The sequence below is a fragment of the Trichomycterus rosablanca genome, chromosome 20 (assembly GCF_030014385.1).
Source record: "Trichomycterus rosablanca isolate fTriRos1 chromosome 20, fTriRos1.hap1, whole genome shotgun sequence".
Classification (NCBI taxonomy): Eukaryota; Metazoa; Chordata; class Actinopteri; order Siluriformes; family Trichomycteridae; genus Trichomycterus; species Trichomycterus rosablanca.
The window spans coordinates 5,479,802-5,492,086 of NC_086007.1; the positions used below are offsets into that span (position 1 = coordinate 5,479,802).

The following is a 12,285-nucleotide window of genomic DNA, read 5'->3' on the forward strand; positions in this document are numbered from 1 at the left end:
CAATTGTGCAATCGGCTGATTAATTCCACTGAGCATCAGTGCAGGGCGGTTTCATTTATTCACTCATTTTCTGGTGGCACTGTGGCTCAGCAAGAAGGTCTTGGGTTCGATCGCCAAGTGGGGCGGTCCGGGTCCTTCCCGTGTCTGCGTATGTTTCCTCCGGATGTGCAGGTTAACTGAATATATAATTTGTCCATGATTGTGTTTGACATTAAACTTGTGAACTGATGAATTTTGCCTCACCTGTAACTACCAAAGTGTGTAAAACAATAAATAAATATGGCACCTCTTGAAGGAACCCAGCCCTCCTCTACTGTTGATTTGGTCCCCCCAATGTTCAATTTATGGCTGCAGCCTTTGGGTGGATCCGTACTGGGCACAAGGCAGGAACCCTGCAATGGACCGGCGTGCTGTCCCATGTGTTTATATATTTATTAGGATTTTAACGCCATGTTTTACACTTTGGTTACGTTAATGACAGAAACGGTAGTTACTCATTACACAAGATTCATCAGTTCAAGTTTTAATGTCAAACACAGTCATGGACAATTTTGTATCTCCAATTCACCTCACTTGCACGTCTTTTGACTGTGGGAGGAAACCGGAGCACCCGGAGGAAACCCACGCAGACACGGGGAGAACATGCAAATTCCACACAGAAAGGACCCGGGCCGCCCCACCTCGGGATCAAACCCAGCACCTTCTTGCTGCGAGGCAACAGTGCTACCCACTAGCCCACTACTGCTTGGATCCAGGGTTCAAATCAGAATATGTGTTTTTACCTCACCTATCATTTACTCAGTACCATGTACTGACCAACACTAATCTCTATCTTGTCTCCCTTAATTACTTTTAGATAGATAGATAGATAGATAGATAGATAGATAGATAGATAGATAGATAGATAGATAGATAGATAGATAGATAGATAGATACTTTATTTATCCTGAAGGAAATTATTGTAGATTTTAGAATTATTTTAGATTAAAAATGTCTTTTGTATTTAATGTACTGTTTTTAATCTGCACTGCACGTATTGTATTGTCTTGCACTTCTGTTCTGTGTTGCACACTGGTCCTGGAGGAACGTTGCTTCATTTCAGTATGAACTTGTATATAGCTGAAATGATAATAAAGCCTCTCTTGAACTCTTAAAATACCCAGCGGTGATATCAGTCAGTCAGGCATTTTCATACAGATATTATTGGGGAGGATGGCTGAGGCCTTGCATTGGATTGGTGTTCTGTCTGGGGTGTGTTACTGCATTGTCTCCATGGAATGTCCATCAAGTTCATGGCAAGCTGTCCACATTCTTGGGCCATGTAGTGTACCTTGGTTATGATTTAAGCTTTTATCACTTTATCGTTGTGGGTAAATCCCCCTCTAGTCCTTTATCACTGTCAGTTTCTGACTACAGGAAGCTGTTGGCTGGATATTTTTAGTTCTGGACTATTTTAAATCTGGTAGTAAAGATAAGATGTACGAAAGCTCCAACAATGCTGCTGTGCGTGATACATTCCATGTCCTGTGACATTTTGGGTCTTGTAGAGATAAAGAGGACCCCTACCCACTAGTCAGCACTGATTATCAAGACCCATCTGCTCTGTTAACTCTGAACTTCCCCTCTGTGTAAAGAGGAACAGCAAGGGGCACAGTGGGCAGTGGGTGATTTAGGATTAGCAAGGTGGGGGAGCACACAGTTCCAGGAGCGGCACACTTATGTAACATTCAGAAGCTGAACTTGTGCCTAAGATGTGAGTTGAGTTTGACTACAGTAGTAGTTTGACATTTACAGCTTAGATTGGCCTAAATTAATTCTGGGCATGAAATTCTTCACTGGTGTTTGTTTGTGGTTATATAGTTTTTCCACTGCACTGTACCCTGTTGTAGGTTATATTTAGTATTTAATATAGTCATCATCATCAGTTTTTTTCCACTGCTTTATCCTGGTCAGGGTCATGATCCGGTTTGCTAGATTTGGGTATACACATATTTGACTGCCTTAGATTTCCATAAAATCTAAACTAAATATTTTTTTCACTACAGCATAAAACAAATCTAAATTACTATCTGTTGTGATTGTTCTTTCATTAGTGATGCTGTAGATGTGAGTTCAATTTAAAAATCATTTGCAGTGAATGCTGTTCAGCCCAACCTGGTCCTATGTAGAAAAAGTAGTTGCCCAATAAACTTCTAAATCAGTCAGTTCAATTGACAAACTCATTATCCACACCCAGATGTGATTACTGCCAGGCCTGTTGAATCTAAATTTTAAAGTCTTAAAAGTATCACATGATACCATGTGATAGAGATTTAAATAAGTTGTGAAACAAAGTCATTTAAGTGCATCAGTCTAGAAAGAGTTACAAAGACATTGCTTAGTCTTTAGGACTCCAGCAAACTACAGTAAGAGCTATTATCCACAAACTGAGAAAACTTGCCACAGAGGACCTTCCCAGGATTGACCTACCAAAATTTCAACTGTACATTTCTTGCCCCAGTTAAGTTTATTTATTTATTTAGTTCGTTTAGTTAGTTTTTTTTATAACATATCCACCAATCTAGACTGCTTTACAGTACTGGCTCCAAACCTACTGCCAGAGATAATGCAGTGATGTCGGACTTCACTGTGTTCCAATGTCGCCATCTAGTGACAGGTCAGTTCATACAGCCTGTACTGCTTACACGAGTGTGTTCTACACACAAGACCACTACATTTACATTTTCAGCATTTAGCAGACGCTTTTATCCAAAGCGACTTACACAATGAGCAGAACACGATGAGCAATTGAGGGTTAAGGGCCTTGCTCAGGGACCCAACAGTGGCAACTTGGTGGTGGCGGGGCTTGAACCGGCAACCTTCTGTTTACTAGTCCAGTACCTTAACCACTAAGCTATCACTGGCCACTAGAAGACACTGGACATTTATCAGTATCAGAGATTTGCATTACTGTAACTGCCTTCAACAGTGGTTTCAAAAAGTTGTTACCAAAGTACATGTAACTGACTTTAAAAGAGCCAGTGATAGCTCAGTGGTTAAGGTACTGGACTAGTAAACAGAAGGTTGCCGGTTCAAGCCCCGCCACCACCAAGTTGCCACTGTTGGGTCCCTGAGCAAGGCCCTTAACCCTCAATTGCTCATTGTGTTAGTCGCTTTGGATAAAAGCGTCTGCTAAATGCTGAAAATGTAAATGTAAAAGAAACTTAATGGCAGTCAAATCAGACAACAGTGACCATGAATCCCATAGCTGAGTTTACACATCATTCTGCTTTGCTTCTGCCCCAACAACCGTGCCATGTCTCTGCTCTTGTTTTTGATTTATCACCTGTTCCCATCAGCCCTTAATTAGCATTTGTAATCATACACTTGGATTAGTTTGAGTTCCTTGATCCTTGTTTTCTATGTTTGAACCTAGACCTCTTTGTTGACTTTGAGAGTGGATATTCTTTACTGTATGTTTCATTGCCTTCCTGTGTTTTGATATGTATTATGAATTATGAATATGCATTTAAATCAAATTAGAATTTTGGTAACATTTACAAAACACTTAACTTAGTAAAAATATTGTTTTTAGCTTCTTTTTTTTTATTGTTCCATATCTGCATTTCCCCATGAATCTAGTTGTATCCGTCAACCCCACTCTTTTTTCCACTGCTGCAGACGCCTACCCTGACCGAGAAGAGCTGTAACTAACAAACACCACCTCTGGCATGTGTGCAGTTGCCAACCTCTTTTTTTCACTCGCCAGGGACAGGGTCACACAGAGATCAGTATTGTGTACATAGTCTTTCATTACCTCAATTATTCCATCATCTCTGTGCAGACACTTTAGATCAGCAATCAGAGGCTGCAGCAGTACTAAAGACAACCATCAACCATACCTTCTGACAAACATCATATCTGTGTAGCCGTTCAGCTGGACAACAGCACAGCTGAGATTCAAACTCAGATCTCAGCATTGGTGAGGTAACAAAATAGACCGCTGTGCTACCCAAAAGCCACCAAATGTAGCTTTCTGAGTAAGCAGTACAAAGTTAAATCAGCATATAAGCATATACAAGTGTGTATGGGGAAAATATGCTTTTTACAAACAGGGACTGGGGATGAGGTTTGATCCCTGGAAACCAGGACCCTGATGCTATGTGGCACCCACACAAACTGTATCACCATGTTGCCTAAAAAACAATACGCCCTGACACCATCAAGCTCTATGACTGTAAATAACTGCAGTTTAAATAAGTAATTCTTTACTCTTTTTAATCATGTGTACAGCTGTAGACTAAAGCCAGTGTTGTGTATCTAACATAAATTGCAGGTTTTAGAAAAACTGAAATTTAGCAGAAAGTTGCATCAGCATGTGAGGCAGCAGAGTAACATTGCTCCTGTCTTACATCATATTCTGCCTGGGACCTCTGCACTCATGACTCCCCCAAATCTAAAAGCACCATTCATCTCATAGCTGCATTTCCAAACATGCCAGTACATAAACCACACGCTTTCAGGGTCAGACTCACTGGGTTAAATATAACACTTCTACAGACTGCTTTATTAAAGTTCACTGTTTTATGATACGTGTTTCAGTCCTTCTAAGAAGTATGCCATTTTAACTGTCAATATTAGCAGCTGTGCCAGATGTTTAAAGAGCAAAGAAACAAGCATTTGGAGTGAGAGGAAATTGCTGACATGGCAGGCAAACTTTTAGAGTCAGGATGAGAGTATTGTAGTGTGTACATACATAAAAGATAAGAAGGAAATCACACAAAGCAAAATACAACCAAATTATATTTCATTGAAAGTGGATAAGGATATTCTATAAAGATGGTAAAAGTAAAAAAAAAGCAGAAAAGAACAAAAGAAAGAACAAAAAATAAAAAAAGACCACAGTAAACATAACTGTAATCTAAATCTCACCATGCATTACAATGCAGACAGCTGTGTTAAACAGTTGTGTTTCACCTCCAGACCGTAGTTGCAGTGATAAGAAAGATTAACTGATGCAATTCATCCATTCCTTACAGCAGAAGGTTTCCAGGATTTTCTCTGTCTCACGTCCACCACTTCACATGTGTTTTCGTTCAACTAAACAGCTGCTTTTAGAGGGTTTAAAAAAAAAACAGGGCAGCACAGTTGTAGGGTAAACAAGGAATGTTAATGTTAGTAAATTATTTTATTCTTTACTAAGTGTTAACAAATGTAACCAGCTTAGACTCAAGCTGCTCTCAAGACATTCCAACAGATAACACGATCTGCTGAGACATCTGCTGCACATTTTTGCAGTTCATACTCAGACAAAACATGTTGTCTCAGCGTCCTGAATATCCTACCTAAAATATTGTTTACATCTGGGACAAAAGAATCCAGAAAGCAAACAGGAAAAAAACAAACTTATAAAGGCTTGATGAAAACTTTATTATGTACTGTACATGGATATAGATTGTTTTAAGTAATTAATTGTGTCCAATGTTTTCTTTACTTAAAAAAATATAATAAAAAAGTAAAAGTATTTAAAATTGTAAGAGATGTGAAACAGCATCTCTTCTCATTGAATTTCAAGCTCAAACTAGCACAAATAATATTTATTACACACTTAATACATTAAAGCATATTATTTTCTGTGGTTTTAATATCAAATCAACAACCAATCAAGGCAGGAAGGTGATTTATAAGGAGTAGATCAAGTAAGGGCAGTTGTAGCCTAGTGGTTAAAGTACTAGACTAGTAATCAGAAAGTTGCTGGTTCAGAACTCACCACTGCCAGGTTGCCACTGTTGGGCCCTTGAGCAAGGCCCTTAACCCTCGTCTGCTTAGATAGTATACTGTTGCAACTGTAAGTCGCTTTGGATAAAAGTGTCTGCTGAATACCTGAAATGTAAATGTGAGTCAAGAAGTAAGATCAAGTTATAAAAGCACACATTATTTTAAAAGTATTCATATTAACCTTCTCTCACACATATCTTTTAAATACATCCTGCATATCCCAAAGCAATTTTTTATAAAAAGTCGTTTATTTTTTGCAACACTCTTGTGACATTTCTACTACTAAAATGTAAATGAAAAGTTAAAAACAGACACAACAGCTTATTAAAATATACTGTATAAGCACCAACTGTAGAACTTTAAAGACCTAAAATATATCCAAAAATTACACAGCTGCAGTGTTTGCATGGATTTAATAGTAGGTATTCCTGAACCCCCACCCCCAGCTCAGAGAGTCTGCAGCTAACCGTAGGACGTGGCACTGGGGGGATGGAGGGGAGTGGGGGTGCAAGCCCAAACATGCAGAAACAATCATTCAGAGTTGCATAAGAAAGAAATCTGATCTGTCCACAACTACAACAAGGAATCCACGTTTATTGATGGTATTTTCACATAAATGCTTTTTTAGCACTTTAACATGGTAAAAACATGCACTTATTAAGCAAACAAAAACATAAAGCAAAGCAGAATAAAGGAAACAAAGAAGATACTGCAGTAAAACCAACTACTGCATGTTGTGTATTGAGAGTTGGAGAGTTTAACACGTTTAAGGATCCCACATGACACTTTGGTGTTATTTACTGTAATCTACACATACATTTCCTGTTAATTCAAATGCAAAATGCTCTCAGAAGTTCCAGGATGTTTAAAAATTGGAAGAGGCTTTAGGACCTTGCAGGAATGGGCTCGCTTCCGAACCCTGGTCACTCGATCCAGTGGGAGGTCTCTGCTCCAGTTTCACACACAGAAACCAGGCTTTTCTCATTTGAATAGTCTCCTTCCAACTTCTAGAACTTCCTTCCCAGGCGCTATAAAGAGCTGCAGGATCTGCTAGTCTGCAACAGGTCAGTCAGTACCAGACATCGAGTGAGAGCCTCCGAGCTGCTGGACAAGGTAAGACCTCTTCGAATCCATGCTGGACTTCTGCACAGGAATATCTAACTACTGTTCTCTTACAGTCTTTAAATGTCTTTGTGTTTAGGATCAGAATCTGCAGTTTATGCTTTTGATTTTTGTTATAGTTTGCCTAGTAGGGTGTGGAACCTTTTGTAGCCAAAGAAGTTCTGATATATGTTTGCAAATTCGCAACAAATATGCAAATAAACAAAATTAAATCAGTATAATGTACATTTACTAGCCATTGGGGTGGTGCTCCCAATGGTAATGGTTAATAATTATGGTTTAAATTTTATTATGTGTTAATATTTGGATTGTAAAAGAGGAAAAAATAATGCAAGTAAATGACTAAAAAGGATGCAAAGAAAACTTTACAATTTTTTTTGCATGGTTCTTGTTTGCAAAGTTAATTCCACTTAAAATAAAAGCACTAAAATTCACTTCTTTATGTCACTTGGTGGTAAAACACTGAGTGTACTTTTTCTGTATCTTTGGTGTGTTTTTCTAAGAAAGTAACTAAAGCAAGCAAGTAATTAAGCAGACAGGCAGGAACCCAAAAAACAAAAATGAAAAAAGAAAGACCGTCTATAACTTATCCTAGTAAATACACTTTTTCCTTTTTTTTCCCCATGCTTTTTATTTGCAAATATGCAACAAAACACACAAGAATGTAATTACACATAGGAATAAAAGCGGATTAGTTAGAATAAAGAATCACACGTTCACGTTGGTTAGACTAGAAGGGAGTGTTTCCTGTCCAGCTGAAATCACAGTTCTTCCACTGCAGCTGCATAGCCAAAAGTTTTTCACTCCAGCCAGTAGGAGAAGGCCACGTGTCATTTCCTGTTAGTGCATGAAGTGCCAAGCTGGCACTGAAGTCTGCATGAAACTGAGTTTGAGATTTCAGAAATGAGAAAATAGGAATTATACTGTCTACTGATTTAATCCATTTATCCTGTTAAATAAACATGGTTGTGTTTAAAACATGAAAGTTTTTTCCTCTGTAGATTACCCAATGCACCTCTTGTCTTTCAGAATGAAAATCGAAAACATTGACCTCACTATGAAAACCTTTCAAGGTATACCAGTTGATGAAAAAAAACATACAGAAAATGATGAAAATGACGAAGTTGTGATGGATTGTGTAGTATTATAACCAGCTGTGGCCTCAGGCTGTGGTTTTGTTCACTTGAATGCCTTTACAACAGGCTCACGCTATCTACTACCTCAGAGGGAATTAGCATTCCTGTGTCGGCTTGAACGATTTGACACATTATCAAGAGCTGTAAAAGACCAAAGGACTTGCGATTTCTTTCCTTTTGGGGCGTCACTGCTCTTGGTGGTCTTGGTTACGCAAGCAAATTAATTCTGTAAAGAATGTAACGTGTTTTTATCAGGCAGGTAATTTAATTCAGAGTGACTTACACATGAGCTGGGCAGCTGTGGGTTAAAGGCAGGGCAATTTAGAGTTATTCCCCAAGCAAGGTTTTTAACCAGTGGTGTTAAATTTTATCCCCTGGAGCAAAGTCTTTAGCCAGATGCATTTAATCCAATTCACAAAGAGCCAGTGTGGCTGCAGGTTTTCATTTCAATCAAGCTCAAGCTACAACTAATTCAGTTTGTTTAGTCGGAGTCATCAGTCATCAGATGTATCACAATCCTGTCTGGTTGATCTGCACTCACAATGGCTCCCTGTGGATAGGATTGGACACCACTGGTTAAGGACCTTTCTCCAGAGGTCAAAAGTGGTAGTTTACTAGCGCCAGGATCTAAACTCACAGTTTTCAATTATTACTTCAGAATTGTAACGGTTTTGCCAATATAGTCAAACATGCTCTTGCAAAAGAGAAAAAAAGAAATCCAGACAAATACCCATACACTCTTAGAATAAATATTACATTTTAATGTTACAAAATTCACAGCCATTAATTCTCTATTGCCTTTTTCCTCCAACAGACTCTCAATCCTACATAATCACAAATCAAGAATGTGGGTGACCAACCTTATTGCTCTGTGCCTCTTGGCCGTGGCCTCCTGTGCAGAAGAGAAGAAGCTGAGCAGTCATGCCACCTCTCTGGCTGACACCAGCGCTGACCTTGCATTCAATCTGTACCACACTTTAGCCAAAGAGAAAGATCTGGATAACATCCTGATCTCCCCTGTAGTGGTGGCTTCCTCGCTGGGTCTGGTCGCCCTCGGTGGAAAGTCCTTAACCGCTTCGCAGGTCAAAACCGTCCTGAAGGCCAACACCCTAAAAGACGAGCACCTGCACACAGGCCTCTCTGAGCTCTTAAGTAAGGTTAGTGACTCTGAAAAGCGCAACGTCACCTGGAAGATCAACAACAGACTGTATGGCCCCAGCTCCGTCTCTTTCTCTGATGATTTTGTCAAGAACAGCAAGAAGTACTACAAGTATGAGCACTCCAAGATCAACTTCCGTGACAAGAGAAGTGCTATCAACTCCATCAATGAGTGGGCTGCCAAGTCCACTGATGGCAAACTGCCAGAGATTACCAAGGATGTGAAGAACACAGATGGTGCCATGATCATCAACGCCATGTTCTTTAAACGTAAGTATAAGTTTGTACACTTCAGTAGAAAAATGTTGGTACCATATAGGGTTATTTGATTTCTGCCCCACTAAACCTTAAATGTTGATGTCTCAGCTCTAGAACCCAAAAGAGGTTCTAAATATTACCTAAATCAATACTATGATTAGTTTATCATACAAAGATTAAGTAACAAGAAAAACATGGACATTTGATATCAAATCCAGCATTGTACACAACTGCATGTTTTTTATTTCACAGCTCACTGGAATGAGAAGTTCCACCACAAGATGGTTGATAACCGTGGCTTCCTTGTGAGCCGCTCCTACACCGTCTCTGTCCAAATGATGCATCGTACAGGTAAGAAGCCTACATTCCTACCAGAATTTTGGATACCTTCAATTGATGGCAGTTCATAATTATTTCAAAAGCTAAGCTTATAGTGCCCAAGCAATGGCCACAGATAAAATTAATCTAGTCTATGTTGGATTGTTGCCTCTGAAAGCAGCTCATCTCTACTTTACATTTACAGGTCTTTATGGATTCTATGATGACACAGAGAACAGGCTTTTTGTTCTTGAAATGCCTCTGGGCCAGAAAAAATCCAGTGTGGTCTTCATCATGCCCTACCACTTGGAGCCCCTGGAAAGGCTGGAGAAGCTCCTGACCCGTGAGCAGCTGAACACCTGGTTGAGCAAGCTGGAGGAGAAAGCAGTGGCCATTTCCCTGCCTAAAGTTGCTATGGAAGTCAGCCACGACATCCAGGTAAGTGTTTTTTCCACGTTTTGGTACCACCCTTGGCCTCTGTGCTGTGGGTGTGCATATGAAAAGCTGATGCTTAATACTGTGTGTTTTTGCAGAAACATCTGGCAGAACTTGGACTGACCGAGGCAGTAGACAAGTCCAAGGCTGATCTGTCCAACATCTCAGGCAAAAAAGACCTCTACCTGTCCAATGTATTTCATGCATCTGCTTTGGAATGGGACACTGAGGGCAACCCATTTGATACCAACATCTTTAACACAGAAAAGCTCAGGAACCCCAAGCTGTTCTATGCTGACCATCCGTTCATCTTTTTGGTAAAGGACAACAAGACCAACTCAATCCTCTACATGGGCAGACTGGTGAAGCCCAAGGGTGACAAAATGAGAGATGAATTGTAGTGTTATGGTGCTGATGGGTAATAGATTCTTGAATTTTTTATGTTTGATTCAGGAAAATGTGTAAGTTAACGGTGTGTCTGGTCCCTCACGAGCACATCCCAGCAGACTGTGCGTGCATGGTGAATAGAAAAATTGTTGTTTTTTCCCCAAATACATTTAAGCCAAAACTCAAAGAGAACAACCGTGTTCCTGATAAACAAGATACCAAACTCAACCAGGTTTAACATCAACCTGACCAAAGTGTCCTTTTTATGGTCTTTACCGCATACCATCAGAATAATATTATACTTAAATTAAGTATGCTAATGTTGATGTTGACTTTGGTATTTTGTTACTGCTTGTTCCTCTAGAGTTTATGTTACATATGTGTGGGTTTCCTACCTTTAATGTTTAAAGAAAATGAATTTTTGCACAAATGTTTTCAATTTATCAAACATTCCACCACTCACTCTTCAGTTCCAATTCACCTGGTTGCTGCACTGCTGTTATTGTGAACCCATGCCTTTTAAAGTTACATTAGATCATTTGTGGTTTGGACATTTTTCAGTTGTGTTTGCCATGTAATGCCTGTTGTACTGTGCTCCCTACTTTTTTAAAAATAAACTTTTCAAAAAATAAATTTGACGTGTCCTTATACAGTATATTACGTTATGTATTTCTGGATATAAATCATTTTTTATATATATTCTATGTGGCCACAAGTATGGAGAACCAAACATGATATTTAAAAAAAGGAACTTGAGTAATAACACCATATATTTGGTAAAACATACACCCCTGCCCTTAAAGTAACAGCTTTCTTGAATGAATTACTGGTTCTACCACTTCTAGCAGCTATGACTGCAACTTGCACACATGCATTAATCTTTTTAAGCTTTAGAACCCCTGATCTAAGGCCTTCAGTATAAAACAACAAACACCTTTTAAGTAATTTAACTACCAACAAATAATATCTTATATACTGTAATACCTCAATTTTTACATTTGCTATGACTAGTATGACATTTTATTATTTCACTGACTATTTCTTGTTATCCAATATTTGGCTACACTCTTTTTTCATGTGCAAAACCCACTTTTGATTTAAATAACAGTGGTGTACAGTTTATACATATTTAAGACTGCACAATTCAGTGCAGACTAAATGAAGCATTGGGATCAGTATTTGAAATAAAACATAGATAAGCATGTCTGAAAAGTTCTCAGTCATTCCACACCAACTCAACTTGATCCCTATATTAAGGTCACATTCCTGTCATGGCTGGAATGTGTATTTAGACGATGTTGTGTATTCTTGTCCTCTCAGTGTGACAATGGCTATTTAACTTCTCCACCAGACGGAGGCACAGGGGGTTTTCAGCGCCCCACTGCAAAAACTAACCTGCACAAGTGGTATTAACCAGCCCACAAAACCTTTGACCTTGACGATTTTGATGGTCCTTTTATTTTAGTACTTTTATAAACGTATAAAAAACACAAACTCATAAAATGCTTTTTCCCATCTGCCAATCACAGGAAAAGAACAGTTGCAGTAACTGTTAAAATCTCAACACTTAACACTCAGTTAAATGTCTTTAAAAAGCAAATGTATGTATATCACTGAGATATACACGAGTGAATATGTGTGGTTTTGCTTGGTTATGCAACACAAAAGTCCATCTGGCGAGCATGGAAACGTTTATATTGCAATATTAATACTA

At 38.9% G+C, this 12,285-nt stretch overlaps 1 protein-coding gene across 1 annotated transcript; it reads left to right on the forward strand.

The window, feature by feature from the left end:
* Window positions 1-6,788: 6,788 nt before the first annotated feature.
* Window positions 6,789-11,183, forward strand: serpinh1b (serpin peptidase inhibitor, clade H (heat shock protein 47), member 1b). Its single transcript, XM_063016574.1, has 6 exons — window positions 6,789-6,870; window positions 7,909-7,952; window positions 8,830-9,443; window positions 9,684-9,782; window positions 9,955-10,187; window positions 10,283-11,183. The coding sequence occupies exons 3-6, from the start codon at window positions 8,861-8,863 to the stop codon at window positions 10,583-10,585; spliced, it is 1,218 nt and encodes a 405-aa protein (XP_062872644.1). The 5' UTR covers window positions 6,789-6,870; window positions 7,909-7,952; window positions 8,830-8,860; the 3' UTR covers window positions 10,586-11,183.
* The last annotated feature ends 1,102 nt before the right edge of the window (window positions 11,184-12,285 follow it).